General features: G+C 40.6%; 1 protein-coding gene across 13 annotated transcripts in view; it reads left to right on the top strand.

The window, feature by feature from the left end:
• The window catches only part of OBSCN (obscurin, cytoskeletal calmodulin and titin-interacting RhoGEF), a 185601-nt gene that overhangs the window by 110938 nt on the left and 58179 nt on the right, over positions 1 to 16484 (top strand). For all 13 annotated transcript variants that reach the window (XM_082754701.1, XM_082754709.1, XM_082754707.1 and 10 more), the window contains 14 exons: positions 111 to 383; positions 1586 to 1858; positions 5323 to 5595; positions 6759 to 8114; positions 8717 to 8995; positions 9355 to 9433; positions 9824 to 9942; positions 10858 to 11055; positions 11786 to 11815; positions 11921 to 12019; positions 12479 to 12697; positions 13539 to 13605; positions 15853 to 15872; positions 16183 to 16311. In XM_082754701.1, the coding sequence (XP_082610827.1) occupies positions 111 to 383; positions 1586 to 1858; positions 5323 to 5595; positions 6759 to 8114; positions 8717 to 8995; positions 9355 to 9433; positions 9824 to 9942; positions 10858 to 11055; positions 11786 to 11815; positions 11921 to 12019; positions 12479 to 12697; positions 13539 to 13605; positions 15853 to 15872; positions 16183 to 16311 (3414 nt within the window). The remainder of the gene's footprint in view (positions 1 to 110; positions 384 to 1585; positions 1859 to 5322; positions 5596 to 6758; positions 8115 to 8716; positions 8996 to 9354; positions 9434 to 9823; positions 9943 to 10857; positions 11056 to 11785; positions 11816 to 11920; positions 12020 to 12478; positions 12698 to 13538; positions 13606 to 15852; positions 15873 to 16182; positions 16312 to 16484) is intronic.

Below are 16484 nucleotides of genomic sequence, written 5' to 3' on the forward strand. Positions count from 1 at the left end.
TGCTTTCCATCAGCTTTTCAGGAGTGGGAGTCATCTGGTACTCCAAGGCTTGTTGATGTTCAGCTGTGCATAGCAGCCCACTAATACCCTTTGGTTTCTTTCCTTGCTAGCCAAGAACAGCATTGTCCAGGGCCTGGAAAATGTAGAAGCAGTGGAAGGAGGAGAAGCCCTGTTTGAATGCTACCTTTCCAAGCCCGAGTGCTGTGATTACAACTGGCTGATTGATGATGAGCCTGCCAAAACTACAGAAAACACTGAGATGGTTTATTTTGAAAATGGGCGCAGGCATCTGCTGCTGCTCAAGAACCTGACTCTCCAGGACAGCTGCAGGGTGACTTTCATGTGCAGCGACGCCGTGACCTCAGCCTTCCTGACAGTGAAAGGTAACTGAAGCAAGTGTTGCATGGGGAGGCTTAAACTTCTAGTTGGACAGGGCAAATTAACCATGAACATATTATGAAGGGCACAGAGGAAAGGCATAAGCTGCTTTCTTTTTATCTGACTTTTCTTCCCACACAATAGATGGATGATATTTTTAAAATGTCCTTTTTTTTTTCGTTGTTCTGTATGCCATGACATAGGTATAAGCAGCATCAGCTGGCAGTTAACAGCAAATGACTGTCTTACTGTCTTACAATTGTCATTTTTCTGCTGAGTTGAGTTGTGTTTGTATTTAAATCAGAGCTTCAGAGATGAGTTATATCAGCAACAATATTATCTCTGTATCCTAGTATTTTATGCTCTTAAACTGATCAGAATCCCTTTCTAACTACAAGAACAGCCATCCTTAGCATGGTTTCTTCTTGCCACATGTCCTATCATTGGTAAGATGCTCTGGAAGGGTACAAAATGTCATGTAAGGTGCCAGGTGTAGTCTTATCAGGCTGTGGTTGCTCAATCCATTCATTCAAGCTAGTTGTGAGGAGCCACCTGATTTCTTTACAACTCTTAACAAACCCAATTTTCTCTGCACTGCTGCCTTATGCGTTCTCCACTTGCATCGAGACATCGGGAGCATGAATCACCTTGGGTAACTGTAGGCAAATCTGTGAATTCAATAAATCCGTTTGTCCTAGATTCCTGCTGTACTTTGTAGGGAATTGAGGTATGTTCATAGCGTAATTCAAATGGTGAGTCATGCCTTGCAAATACGGATGTCATAGAGATATAGGATCCTACGGGCAAGTAATGCACTTCTCCACATTTTCATGGCAGCATTCACAAATCGTTCAGTAAGGAGAACAGACAAAAGCAGCCATTTCAGATTTGTGAATTCAGATAGTGAAAAGCCCTGCAAGTTCCCTTAAGTAACTCCACTGTATTTTTCTGCTACTTGGAAAAGAAAGACATTGCTTAGTTGATTTTTTTCTCCTGAAAGTTTTGTGAAGTTTCAGACCCCAGTGATATCATCTGTTCTAGTGATATACACAACCTCCCTTTTAATGATCTCCTTGGTCTCTGGGACCTGGCTGTCCAGAGATTCAACACAAATATTCACAGCATCTTTTACCTGTTTTTGTTGTTTAATTTACCTGTTTTACCTGTTTTGTTGTTTAATTGAGGGTCTAATTATTTTCATCCATAGGATGGCGCCTGAAGATCTTGCAGCCTCTCACTGATGTGGAAGTCTCTCCAGGGGAGAAAGCTACATTTAGCTGTGTTCTAAGTGAAGCTGTGCCAATTAATGAAGTTACCTGGTATATTAATGACATGGAGATCCAATCAGATGAGGACTGGGAGGTACAAGCAGATGGAAACAAATACAAACTTATTCTGAGAAAAGCTCAACCACATCATTCAGGAGAGGTGACCTTTGCTTCCAGGGAAATAATTGCATCAGCCAAGTTATCTGTTATAGGTAAGTTCATATGTTGTGTCTGTTGTTCTAGCCCTGTGGCACTTGAAATCTCAGACTTTGGCATTGAGCTACAACCTCAAATTTTCTAATCTTTGTACTGATTTTTTTCTCTTTGCCTTCCATGTCCCGAGGTAGTGTTCTTTGTCCGAGGAAATTCTTCAGGGCAACTTGTTCCTTGACCAGAAATAATTCAGCCCATCAGAATAAAATTAGACCAGGCTAGTGATGATAGAGGTGTTCACCAGCTTTCTTTAACTGCAGTCCTTTGTAAAGTGTAACACAATTACATTGAAATGAATTTATTCAGAGTTCAACATCACCTTCAGCAAACCCGTGGGCACAGGAAGGAGCTGCACTGGAGTGCATGTGGAAAAATTATCAAGGGCAGCAGAGAACCCTATGAAGTCTGCTAATCTACTCAAGTGCAAGGCAACCAGTATTCCAGATTACTGAATTGCGTATTATGATCTTTGTGTGCCTGAAATCCATGAAACTTGCACCTCGTACTTCAGAGATACATGAGTGAGAAGCTCTTGGAGTACTTTGTAAGTGGAGAAGACAATAGTTGCCAAATTCCCTTGAGGAGTATTTTAAACAAATGGTTTGACAATATCCATGCCGGCACCCAAAGGCTTGGCTCCTTCCCACTGTAGGATAGGTCAGTCATCCAGCAATGGTCATGCCAGCACAGCCCAGGGGTGGTAATGAGATAACTGCAATGTGTTTGAGCTGTATGCTGTACTTGAGACATTCAAGAGACACTGACTGACCATCCCTTCTTTAAATTATTTCAGGTAATCTGTTCTGTCTCTCTAATGACTGCTGAGACTTGAGAGATGCCTGATATCTTCCATTGAAAGCAGTTTTACGTTATTTTGGGCATTTACACTTCAGGAATTGTAAAATACTATCCTCATGAACTCCTGATGGCAGGTTTTGTAGATGAAATTTGGCTGAAAATATAGAAAAGAACTCTATATTATGTGGGAAGAAAAAACTGTGATGTTCAAAATTAAAGAATTGGCCGTTTTACTTTTAATTTATTGGTTTAGTACACGGTGGCAGGTCATTTACTTGGTAAATGCCATGAACTTGAAAACTAGAACTGTTTCCAACTTCTAAGCCAAAGAGTAAATTAGATAAGGAACATTTTCCATTGTACTGAGTATGATTGTCAGTAGGCAGCCTGGTAGGATGCCACAGGATTCCATTATGTATTTATTTGTTACTGCCTGATGCTATGACACAAACAGCAATTACACAGAAATTAGGTGATTTGCTATTGAAGTTGCTTGAATTACTCTGTAGTCCAATGGTAACCTGATAGCCATCAAGGACAGACCTGAATGAAGAAAATCGAGGCCCAAATGTACTTGAAGCATTCGGCCAAGTTCCTAAATAACACACATAGTATAGGGTCATCTTTATTTTGAATTGGGTGAGACAAAGTAGCAGAAAAAGTATCACAATAATATGTGACATTAAGTGTCTGAGAGTGCAGCTGGAAAATAAATTTGTTGTTAGCAGTGTAGATAGTGCAGGAGAAGCCAGTGCACAGGTATGTCTCAGTCATGGGCATGCACCCCTCAGCTTTACCATGAGACAAACGGTGAATTTCTTGTGCTTCCTTTTCATTGCCTGTAGAAAGCTCTCAGATTGTTTTAGTATAAAGCAATATTGTTCTTATCATGCATCACCGGACCTCTGTTGTGCCTCCAGCCCACCCTGATCCCCCCGAAGAACCAGAAGTTTTAAGTAAGAACAGTCACTCTGTAACTCTGTCTTGGTACAAGCCGCTGAGCGACGGTGGTTGTGACATCCTAGGCTACAAAGTGGAGAGGAAAATCCCAGGTATTGGCTGGCAGTCATGCAGCAAGGGCATTATTCCAAACACGGAGTTTATCGTGGACGATCTCACCCCAGGTGAACCCTACAGATTCCGCGTCTCGGCTCTAAACAAAGTTGGGGCCAGCGAGCCGGTGCACTTCCCTCAAACGGTGCAGCTAGGTGAGAAAGGAGAGGTGCCCCCATGGAGGACTGCAAGCTGTTGTAGGCCTGTTTCGCATGGCATGTCTGCTTCTCCCATCCCAGGTATCTCCTGGAAGAGTTCACTCTGCAACACCTTTCGGTGCTTTGCTGCCAACACAATACAGGAGAAAGAGCTTGGAAAAAAAAATTGTTCTGGGCTGCCACAAAGCAAAACCTGCTGTGTTGTTAGTACTCGACCCTTATTTCTCCAACCTGCATCAAGCTGTCTTGCGGCCTGCACTGCATCCATGTGTTGTCCGGTGACCATGAGTTTCTTTTCTGGTGGAGTTCAGATGGAATGCATCAGGAGGGGCATGCTGGAATGTGTTTGTGGCAACCGAGACCCTGCTACTGAAGCTGTGATGGGCAATGTTGTCTTCTTCACCCATCTTCCTCTCTCTTTACATTATTTGCATATCTTTTGTAATAACCCCCTTGAAGGAGTGCTGAAGAACAGTTTCTTTGCTGTCTTTTGGTGTAACTTTGGAAGTGCCACTTTTGGAAGGCAGAGCCACTGCCTCAATCTTTGTTTTCTTGCAACTCCTTCTGTGATAGCTGAGTGCCAAGTAAATTCCTCAAAGTGAGAATAATGGTAATAAAAAAAAAAAAATCTTCTTTTGCTCTTAAGCTCAGATACTCAATGATGGTTTTGCAACAAAACTTCCAGTGTGTCAGCTGGACCCTGATAACTCTGCATATGCTCACTTTGTCTACAACAAATCCAAGGTATTTTGGGCAGTGGTTCCCTCACCCTGCTGAAATGAGCAGAGGGGTGGATCACACTCAGATGTGTGCTGCTTGCAGGAACTTAGCCGTGTGCTGAGTCGTCAGGTCCAAGTCAACATCTGCACGTTTGATGCATTTTTCTTGACTTCATTTTGAGCTTCAGTGACGTACAAACAATATGTCATTTGCAAGAAGACAGTTTGTTGTTTGTTTTTTGTTTTTTTTTTTTTTTTTTAGATATTCTTTATGATTTTTGAGATTTTTTAAACTCTTCCTAAACTAGCATAATTTTATTTTTTCTCTTTCAGCACTTGGATGAATGCATCTTTTCATTATCTATTTTCTCTTTTATTCTTCTTGTTTCTTTGGTTTTTCACTTCTAAATATTAAGATCTTCTACGATCTGTAGGACTGCTTGAATACTGGTTGTGATGGGTAAATGAAGATCAGAAAATAAACACAGGAATGGAAAAAATGCAATGACTTTTGCATGTATATATTTAAGTGGAGCTAGTTTAACCCCTAGGAGAGCTTGTACAGTTTTGGAAGTGTAAACTTTGGATGCTGCCAGTGATTTTTTCCTTTTCTTTTGCTTGTCTACAGCAATTAAATGAAGGATGGACATTTCAAAGAGTGATCTGGAGTGCCTTAAAGTCAGATTGTGGTATGTTCTCTGTGTTAATTCACCATTTTATTTTTTTTAATTGCAGAACCTACAGTTACAGTCACCCATCCTTTGGTGGGAGGATCAGTCTCAGAAGGGGACGTGGCTCGCCTGGAGTGCATATTATCAAGTGAAATCAAAGAGAGTGTGACGTGGCTGAAAGGAAAAGAACAAATACATGCTGGAGGGAGATATGAAATCATCTCCGATGGAAAAAAGCAAATACTCATTATCCATGCATTTAAACCTGAAGATCAGGACACATATACCTGCATGATTTCTCCAGAAGTCAAATCTGTTGCCAGCTTGTGTCTTGAAGGTACGGTGTGTGCATTCAGGTGCTGTTAAATCAGTTCTGTTTATGGACATTTAGGGACATCTCCACGGGTTGGACTGGAATTTGTTTTCTTTTACAAGCTATGTCTAAGATCTACAAAGAATTGTTATTTTCCTTTTTGGTATAGATCAGTAAATTCTTGAATTTCTAATAGTTTTGATCTGCTCACATAAGATTTTTCTGATGTTTAAGGTGGGATACAGTTGCCTCTACCTGGGTTTCTGGTGCTTTCTGAGATACTTTAGGGTATCCTGCCTGGCCTTCAGCTACCACTTCAAAAAGCAAGGCTCATTCATAGGTTCTGCGTGATATCTGCCAGCCCCTGTCCTGGCCATCCTAAATGGCACTAGGTCATAGCACATAGGAAGCTGAATTGCAACCTTAGCCTTCGATTGCCCACACATAGGCATCTAGTCCAACTGAGGTGCTTTAGGATACCGTCCCTGGACTCTGTCTCCTTCTTTGGAGGGACCAAGATTACTCATAGGTGTTGTGTTGTATCTGCAAGCCATGTGAGAATGTCCCAAACAGCCTGGAGCACCTCCAGTGTCATTGGGCACCATACTGTGGCAGGTCAGTGAGTCACAGCTTTCAGACTTAGACAAATCTAACCCAGGGTATCCACTGGCAGGTACCTCCACTTGAAGGGAGTCTCACCTCCCATTACAGACACTGGACATCTGTTCAAGACAGTTCATGGAGTCCTGTCTAGCTTTAAAACAGGGTGAGCATGAATAGCTTTCCAGGCTCCACTGGCAGTAGATATTCATCAACTGCAACATTTTAAAAGCTCATAAATTTATTCTAAAATATATACTCTAAAAGCTCTTTTTTATTATTATTCAAATGTGTGAGGAAGAAAAATAGTTATTGTCTGGTCATTTCTTAGGCACGTGCATAGAATCACAGGATAGATGATGTTGAAAAGGACATCTGGTGTGTAGTACAACCTGCCCAAAGGAAGGTCACCTTGAACACATTGCCCAAGATCATGTCCATTTGTATTAAATTTATATTTTTTTCTCAACAAAATGCTTAGTTAAGTGCCACTGGTCCTCTTACGTCCAGACTTTAGAATACTGTTTCCATGTGCTTTTCAGAGCGTACTTTGTCTTTTAACATCTTATCAATTTAATTCTCCTCAGTGCCTACAGTGACAATGTTAAAAGAGATCGCCAGGGAAGCACCCCCTGCAAGCCAACAGGAAGAGCTGGTGGATGGCCATGTCCAGCCCAGGCTGCCCCCTGAGGCTGCACAGGAGGGAGACCTCCACCTCCTGTGGGAAGCTCTGGCCAAGAAACGCCGGATGAGCCGGGAGCCCACCTTGGATTCCATCAGTGAGGTGCCTGAAGAGGACGAGAAGCTCCAGAAGCTGAAGAAGGAGGAAGCAGAGATGTCTCACTATTACTCGGAGGAGTACTCCACGTGTGATGAGCTGGCCAGGACAGGGGAAGCAGATTTGTCCTTCACAAGCTCAGATGATGAGTCCAGAGCTGGGACTCCTTCACTAGTGAACTACCTCAAGAAAGCTGGAAAGAGAAGTGTCAGTGTTACTACCAAGGTTCAGTCCGTCTCCACAGGCAAATTATGGAAACAGTGGGAGAAATCCAGTGTGGAGACTGTTGTGGCTGCCCCGGCTGCTAAGCCAGCTGAACCAGAAATAGCAGATTTAGATGATCCTTCCATGAACAAGGCTGCTGTGAAGATCCAGGCTGCTTTCAAAGGCTACAAAGTCAGGAAAGAGATCAAGCAACAAGAATGTCCAGTGTTTACTGAGACCTTCAGAGACTTCTGTGGAGAGCCTGGAAGCACTCTGCATCTTGAGTGCGTGGCCCACAGCAAAACTGACATGAAAGTCCGTTGGCTGAAAGATGGGGAAGAACTTTCGGATGGTCGCTACTATCACATAGATAATTACAGTGATGGGACCTGCTCTTTGATCATCACTGGCCTGGACAGGAAAGATGCAGGTAAATACACCTGTGAGGCATCCAATAAATTTGGGAAGGTTTCACATAGTGCCAAGGTGGTGATTGGCACGCAGGAACCTCAAGTGCTTCGTAAGGAGAAGCAAATTAAACAAAGCACTGATAGTGAGACAGAGAGCTCCTCTGGCAGCGAGCTGGATGATGCTTTCCGTAAAGCAGGGAGGAGACTTCATAGACTTTTCAGGGCCAAGATTTCAACGGAGATATCTGATGTGGAGGAAGAGCTCTTTGTCAGCGCGGATGAAGGGGACATAGATGTGGTTGACCATCAGACATATCGTGAGGATGACCAATACATTTACATCAAGTTTGAAATCTTGTCCGAGGCAAAAACTGCCGCCACTCGTTTCAGAGAGATGTTCGGTGCTCTGGGAATTCCTGTGGAGATTGACATTTTAGAACAGGGCCCTAAGAAAATTGAATTGCGTATTGGGAAAGCAACACCGCCTACCCCTGGGAAGTTTGCACCACCAGTAATGAGACCACCACCACCTTTGCTGACTTCTGATACAGGTAGGTAAAGCACATTTTTTTATTATTATTTGAAAAAGGCAGCAGGAACATGTCAGAATGTTCTCACTCGTGAATTAATTTCTAAAATTTTTGTTTTTAATTTTGTGTAGATATTTTCCTGGAAACTTTGCACTTTTGGAAAAAAAGATGAAGTTTTTGTTCTTTCTTGTATGTGGAGGGGAGGGCAGATCAGTGATGAAGGCAAGGGACTGCAAAGTATTCACTTATTTATAAAGCTGCTTTTCACAGTAGGAATGTCCCCTACTGTAATCAGAGTGCCATAAGTGCTATAAATTTATTGTTCTTACATCAATGAAACAGTTTCCAGAACAGTCCTGAGGAAGAAAAGACATTTTGAAAAGGGAAGGAACTAAGACTATGTTCCAGTTTGCAGCTGTGATTTTGCAATGCTTATGGTGGAATATCTTCACAGTGTTTTTCAGGGAGTTTCTTCTTGACTGTTATCACAGAACAAAGAAACTACTTTGCAATTTAAAGCCCTAAACCAGAAGTCTTCAGGCTCTGGGCAGCAGTGCTCCTAAAATACATATTTTAACACAACCACTTTTTTCTTCCTTCTCTCCAAACTACCCTGGCTTTAGCTCCCATGTTCTTAACTGAGCTCCAAAACCAAGAGGTACAAGATGGATATCCTGTCAGCTTCGACTGTATTGTCGTTGGCAAACCCCTCCCCACGGTTCGCTGGTTCAAGGATGGGAAAGCTATTGAAGAAAATGATCATTACATGATCAACGAGGACCAGGAGGGGTGCCATCAGCTGATCATCACAGCTGTGGTCCCCACTGACATGGGCGTTTACCGTTGCCTTGCTGAAAACAACATGGGAGTTGCTTCAACCAAGGCTGAGCTTCGAGTGGACTGTAAGTCTCAAAAACACTGTAGAAAAAAACAGAGGGAAGGGGTCATGTTCAGAGGTGGATATATATATATATTTTTTCAAGAAAAACACTGTTTACATATTAAAAATATGTACACGTTGCCCACAAAATGTTTCACTCCCAAACCTCTTTGGTTCAGCTGGGTTTTGCCAATACCAAAGAGAGGCTCTGAGCAAAGCTTTTCTGATAAACTGAGATGTTTTACATAATGCAGGGGCAAGTGGGAGCCTGCTGCAGTAGCAGCAATGAAATCAAACTGCCAGTCACATTAATAGGGAAAGTATGTTTATAGTAATATAAAGTTTCAGAGTATATAAAACATTTCCTTTTCCATTTAACAGTGACCAGCACTGACTATGAGACAGCAGCAGATGCAACAGAGACATCTTCTTACTATAGTGCCAAAGAATATATTTCAAGGTAAAATATCAAACTCTAGCTCTTTCTGACTTTTGGAATGATAAGATTGCCACATGTATTTATACAAAGTCTGTTTTTGATATATCTGGCATGGCCAGTTTAATGTCATAAAGGAACACCGACCAGCTGAATTTTCAGATGCAACAATAACTACATACATAACTACAACAGCTGGACATTTATCATGTGGAAACTTACGCTGGCTGCCTCGAGGCTAGCCTGGATATTTCTTCACAATATCTTCCCATTACTTTAAATGCCATATGGTGCTGAATCTGTTGTCATAATGACAAAATACACTGACTAAATTAATCTAAAATAGGCAATTCTGATTTCTATCTCTTCTCTGGCTTGCTGACTTTCTTCTTTCTAATTCTAATCACTTCTTAGTCGAGAACAGGAGGAATCTACCACTGAAGAAGAGCAATTGCCCCAGATCCTTGATGAACTTCATGATATTCATGTGGCACCTGGAGCACCACTGGCTAAATTCCACCTGAAGGTGAAAGGTGAGGGGAGCCCACAACACTGTCTTTTGTTCCAGGTTTGTTGTCAGGGTGAACTGCTGGCCAAAGTTTTCTAATGTGCTTTGCAGTCGTTTCCCCAGTCTGTGCATTTTGCTCCATGTTTACACAAAACAGACAGAAGAATGTCTGTGTGTTCTGACGAGTCAATGCTGATGCATTGACTTTTGCAGAAGACTCAAGCAAATTAAGTGTCTCATTCTGTTCCTATATCTACAGGGATAATTACAGGTATACGCTTCTGAAAACTGAGTCCTGAGCACATTAGTCTCTGAGCACATTAGTTATAGAGGAACAATAAGGAAGAAAAAAAAGACAGTGAGAGTGTCCTTTTTGCTCTTTAATAAATGAAACAATACTAGATTTGCCTTACTCTGTCAGGGAGTCACTACTACAAGTTTAAAAATGCAGAAACATCCTTTTGATGTTGCCTGTCTATGGTAGGGAGAGGTACTGTTTTTTTTTTTTGTTTGTTTGTTTGTTTTCTGATTGTTGCCTGTAAAAATGATGAAAAATCTTTTGGCTTCAGTTTTTGGAGCCAATACCTAAACTGTGACATAAGCCAGAGTGCTTAGACCCACATTTTACTTCACTAGGGACTTTTCACTTTATGTACATTGCAAGTCAGGCATGAACATTACCTTTCCAACCTGGAAGGCATTTGGATATGCAACAAATATGTGGAGTGCCAGAAACTGAAGAGACACAAAAGAACTTTTATAAATAAATAGAATTTCATGATTTTGCTGTCAGTTCTAGTTGGGTAAACTTTCAAAACAACATCCCAGGGCACAGTTGAGGATTCTTTGGCTGTCCAGAAGGATCTACCTGGTTGGAGATGTTCCCAAATCAATGTTGCTGATGCATTCTCTTGTCTGTGTCTGTAACTGCTCCTCACAGGGTACCCAGAGCCCCGTCTCTATTGGTTCAAGAATGGGCAGCCATTAAAGGCTTCGGATCGTATCCTGAAAATCGATAAAAGGGAATTGCACTCACTGGAAATTCTCAATGTCACTAAGTCAGATGCTGGCCAATACTCAATATTTCTCATCAACTCTGCTGGTTCTGCATATTCATCAGCCAGGCTGGTAGTCAAAGGTAATACTGACCTATTTTTGGCACCTGATTTTCTGGAAAAATGGAAACCTTTACAAGTTGAAATCTTTCCATTTGTATAGTTCTTTTTCTTGAGAAAGCCTACCAAGGGAAGTCAAGGGAGATGGGGAAGGCTGTAGTTAAAACATGACGTGCTTTAATCTTAGTTCTTCAGTAAATTTACTGTGAGTCCCAAAGATGAGACATATCACTTCTCTAGGATCTGATTGTTGTCTCATAAACATACAATTTACTCCTGCCCTCGTTAACTTTAACGGTTAATTTCACTGAAACTGAGGGCCTCTTATAAGTCATATGTCAGGCTGTTGTAGTAAGACACTGTCATAAATTAAAATTTTGAGAGTTGTGGAAACTGCTGTTTTCAGAGATGACCAGATGCATTTGTATTTATTAACATAATTGTTCTGAAATTACTAATTAGGTCATCTTGGTAGGGAGGCATTGTATTTTATGATGTAAAAATGATATTTGCAAGTATGTGTTGTAATAGTACTTGAAAACCTAAACAGGATACATTCCTGTGCTATAGAACCCTTCTTGTCGTTATTAATAAATGTACTTCAGAATAATGTTTTAATAGAACTAAGATTTATGTAATATGTTCTCCAATGGGTGATCCTCTGGAATCCCTTTTCTGTTTATTTTTTTTCATCAACTCATGGACAGAAAGGCATTTGTATTTGTCATTTATTTTTTTCTCCTTGTGTTACAGATCCTGATGAGAAAGAAGAGCCAGAAACAGGTGAGAGAAGCCACAGCAGGTGATGACAGAGCCTGCAGGAATTTTTCAGTAGTCTAAACTCACACTGAAGTTGTCACCATGTTTCATCAATAATGTCATTTTCAGATTCCCATGAGCAGCTGATACCACCAAGGTTCCTAGAAAGATTTACTAATAAAAAGGTGAAGAAAGGTGCCAGCATCACATTATCAGTAAAAGTTGAAGGTAAGTGAATAGTTACCTAGTCTCCCTGCATAACACTTAAATTGCATAACTTCATGATGCATTTTGGATGCTCTCTGACCCAAGTCATTGCAGCCTCACCTCCAGTATTTAATCTGAAGTTTGGGACTTTACTCCCAACTCTAAGAGATTTTGTGCACTTTGCAGGAAAGCATGTTACTCATCTTCACCTCCATTTTTCTGTATGTAAAAATAGGGATAAAAATAAATATTAGTCTTATGAAGATGTGTTGATTAACAGCCTTGGCTTTTAAAAAGCTTTTAATGTCTTTATGAGTGTGCAATAGAAAGGTTTATGTTCCTTTATTATGTATTATGACTCCTATTTTTGGAGAAAAATCAGGAAACATCAAAAGCAGCATTTGTTCACAGCATGGCTTGTGATTGTGCAGAAGTGACACCATTAGGAAAACAAATTCACTGCATTGGTTTTCCTTTTAGGACATCCACCACCAACTATTACTTGGCTGAAAGAAGAGTCTCAGGAAGACATCCTGTGGATCAAACCAGATACTCCTGGATATAAACTCGCCAGCTCAAATATGCATCACAGTCTAATCCTGTTGGATGTTAAAAAGAAGTACAGTGGAGCTTATACATGCATTGCTACCAACAAAGCTGGCCAGTCCATCTGCACTGCCACCCTAGAAGTTGCAGATGGTAAATTTTTCTTATAATAATGACATGTTCTCCATATTACCTTTCATACAGGTCCTAGGAGTATGAGTCATAAGGAAAATAATCAAGTCATGACCAAAATAAATATGTTTTCACAAGATTAGCTATTACTTTCCTTGCCTTGCAGATGATGATGCTCTTAAATTTTATAATACTGTTTTTGATTTCTGACTCTAGCTTCAATTAAAAGCAGCATCCTTTCTGTATAAGCAGAAGACAAGTATGAGAAAGAACTATATTAACTACACACACACACACACACACAAAAAAAAAAAAAAAAAAAAAAAAAAAAAAAGCAACGTAAAATAGCTGGAAAAAGTCATAATAAAATATTTTAAGATGAATATTTCAGTCTGCTAGGATATTTTGCATTGCAGAGTTGCATTTAGGAATCCAAGGCAGACAGAATTATTTGATTCCACTATTGCTGAGCTTTCCTTAACTTCTTTCATGTTCTCTGTACTAAGAGGATGGGGAAGTAAATACAGTCTGAGAGTAGGGGCAGCACTAGGAAGGACTTGGAAGCATTTTTATTTTATCCTTCCTTTCATCCCACTTTTTTTACTGTACTAAGAGCTACAACAGAATAGCTTGAGCACTGTAGAGAAATGGGACAATTGTACATCTTTGTGTACAGGGAGAGGAACAACATGTTTGCATCGCATAAGTGGGAGTATGTGTCTCAGCTCAGGAACTACTAAGAAAGCAGATTCACCATGTCAGTATTCCCAGTAGTCCATGTCTAGAAAATGTGCCTAAAATAAATATATAAAAAGACCATCCTATGTCTTCTGTCCTCTGATGGTAAATCCTAATCTTGCAGTGAAAGAAGCTGAAGTTCTGACCCAAGAGCGCGTGATGGTATCAGAAGCCATAATGACCACACTGGGGTAAGTGGCTGTCCACCCATGCTGAAGTGGAACAGTGTTGGTGTCATCCTGCAGAAGTTCCCAAGTCATTTTTAGGCAGTGTTGTACTTTGGACATGTTGTATACGTCTCACCACCAGATTTCACTGTGAAATTACTGGCTGTGTGTGACAGAGGGCTCACTGGTCTGGTTGCTGCAAGGAAGCTGGAAAGGATTTTGGTAAAACAGTGAGAAGTGAGTGGCTTAGTACCTACAAAAAAGAGCCTATTTCTATTGAGGATCCTGAACACAGATTTTGAATACCAACATCTGTAGTACTGACCATTGACTCTTTATAACTCATTTTTCCCATCACTAAAATGGGACTATCCCTTATAGTTCTTGATATAGGATATGCAGATCATTCATTCATGGACACTAGTAAAATAGTTTGAGGCCCCATGAATGAAGAGTCCAATAAATGCTGTAATATCAGTGTCAGACATTTCTTCCTGATTATCAAGGAAGACAGGAACAAGGGACAAAAAAATATTTGGTTAGGGACATATAAAAATCTTGTTACTTTTTCATCCTCTAAGAAGAATGCCAAAAAAATGCAGGGTAATGTGCTTGCCAACAATTAAACACATTGATGCTTCACAAAAAAAAAAAAAAGAAAAGAAAGAAAAAAAAAAAGTATTAGATCAAAAAGGTCTGCTCACAAACTTCTCACTTATAAATGCCCCTAAGATAACCTCTTGATTTGCAATACTTGGTCTGGATATTAGGGAGGTACTTTCAGAAAACTGATATCCACCGGAACATGCTTTAGCTTCTAGAATATACCTAGCCTAAAAGCATTGATCAGTATTCCTCCAGAGGGTGAATTTTCCATCCTGGGAGTCAGTTTGCTGTCTGGAAGTGTCTATCTCCATTGATGACAAAAGGGACCTAATCAAAAAGCAGAGGACATGTGTCCTGGTTGGACTAAGTGACACTGGTCTGTAACTTCCAAAAGTTTATAGCTGGTATTCCTCTATAAATGTTCTGTTTGCTATATGATAATCTTTATAATAGTTGATAACTTTCAGCTGAAACGTAATTTCATGAAAGCATCAAGCTTGCCTGTTAGCGTTCAGGTTTTACGGCTGATTTTAGAGATTACCTGCACGGGGATTTTGGTGTGAAGCAAGCTGCACTATGAATTCAGTTGGTTCACTGCAGCATCTCCCAGGGGCTTTGTTAGGCATACTTAGAAGATACATAGTTTATCACTGTCTGAAAATGGAGTGAGCTCTCTCCTGCTTTCTGTGTACTAACAGAGAATTAGGGCAGATCGGTTTGTGCAATGAAAATTTATATCCTTGATTCGTTTGCGGTAATTTCTTCACATAACCATGCTCAGGTGCTTCACTGAAAGATTACAATGAATAAATAAATAAATGCCGATACTGTTTCTGTAGAGGCCTGGTAGAGCTTTGATTTTCATTGTCAGAAAACTCGCCCCAATTGCCACAATTTGACAGAAGAGGTGTTGTCTGACTCCCAGAAGCACAGGAATAGCAGAGATGGTGCATTCAGGACATTAGTGTCTTGACAGAGCTGTGGTTTTGGAAAACACCACAAGCATATCTTCACCAGATGCAAGCAAATGGTGCTGGTTCTTCACTCCTGTGCAGCCATTTTCAGTCAGTATTGACAATGCAGTCTCCTGCCCCTTTCCCATGAATGAGCTTGGTGCTAATAAAAGCTGTCATTGTAGCATGATTCTCTTTGAAGTCAAAATTCCTCCGGTAAGAGCTGTCAGCTTGTCTGTGTGGCAGCTGAGAAACAGAAGTTACTCTGCAACCCATTTCCCAAGCACCCAGGTCTTATCAAGCTACAGATTTAAAATAAGTCAGGAATAAGAATTCTCAGGTGGGATTTGGCTCAAAGGTTAAGACAGCCAAGTGTTTGTGCTTGTATGAGCCTGGTGCTCCAAATCTTGATGTAGCCAAAAGGAATTCAGACAGTACAGGCTGTAGGATATGGAGTGATTCGACTGAGCCAGTGCTGGTGTCTGCTTTTAGGGTGAGCCCTCTGACACTGATCTACTTCAGTGACTCCCCAGTTGTGTTAGATAGCAGTGGAGGTGTTCTGGATAAACAGCACTGCCCAACACCAAGCAGAGTCCTAATCAAGCTGTTCTCAGCCTTCATGCACAAGTTGTGAGGAGTTGTTTCTCCATTAGATTTTCTTACTACATGTTTCATTTTAACTTCTAACTATGCTTTACTCTCTTTTTTTCAGAGCTGTTCAACCCTCTGAAGGTAAGGGAAGTTATTTTCTCTCACCTTCTTCTGTACTTTACACCTACAGTAGAGATTGTCTATGTTTTTCATGATCACCACCTACTTTTGTCCTTCTGTTCTCTTGTAACTGTCCAAAATATTGGAACTTTTTGGGACTGGTCTCTGTTCAGGGTTATTTTTTTTTTTTTGTGAAGGAAATGCAAGCAAACAATTATAAAAGCAACAGAAGTGAAGAAACTTAGACCTTCGTTCCACAGAAGCTTTTGTTACTTAAAAATGACTTTCCAATGCCATATTCAATGCTTAATAGATTTTTTGTTGTTTCCAGGAGATCTTGAAGCTGGCAGGGAAGGTGTACCCAAAACCCCTATTTCATTAGCTGATGTTGGAACAGAAGAGTTCTTCCAGAAACTCACCTCTCGTATCTCAGAAATGGTATCTGCAAAAATAAGTCAGGGTAAGCAACCTGGCAATCACAATTTAATTAGTTTAGAAAAATATGAAGTCTTTGTTATCATTTGGTCTTTAAATATCAGTGACGTTTGTGAAGCAGGTTCTGAGACAGCCTGCATAAGCATATGAACATTAGTAAATGTTTAGTACAAAGAATTTTAGTAAGAGCCCATCCAA

This window comes from Aythya marila (assembly GCF_965140915.1).
Source record: "Aythya marila genome assembly, chromosome: 2".
NCBI lineage: Eukaryota > Metazoa > Chordata > Aves > Anseriformes > Anatidae > Aythya > Aythya marila.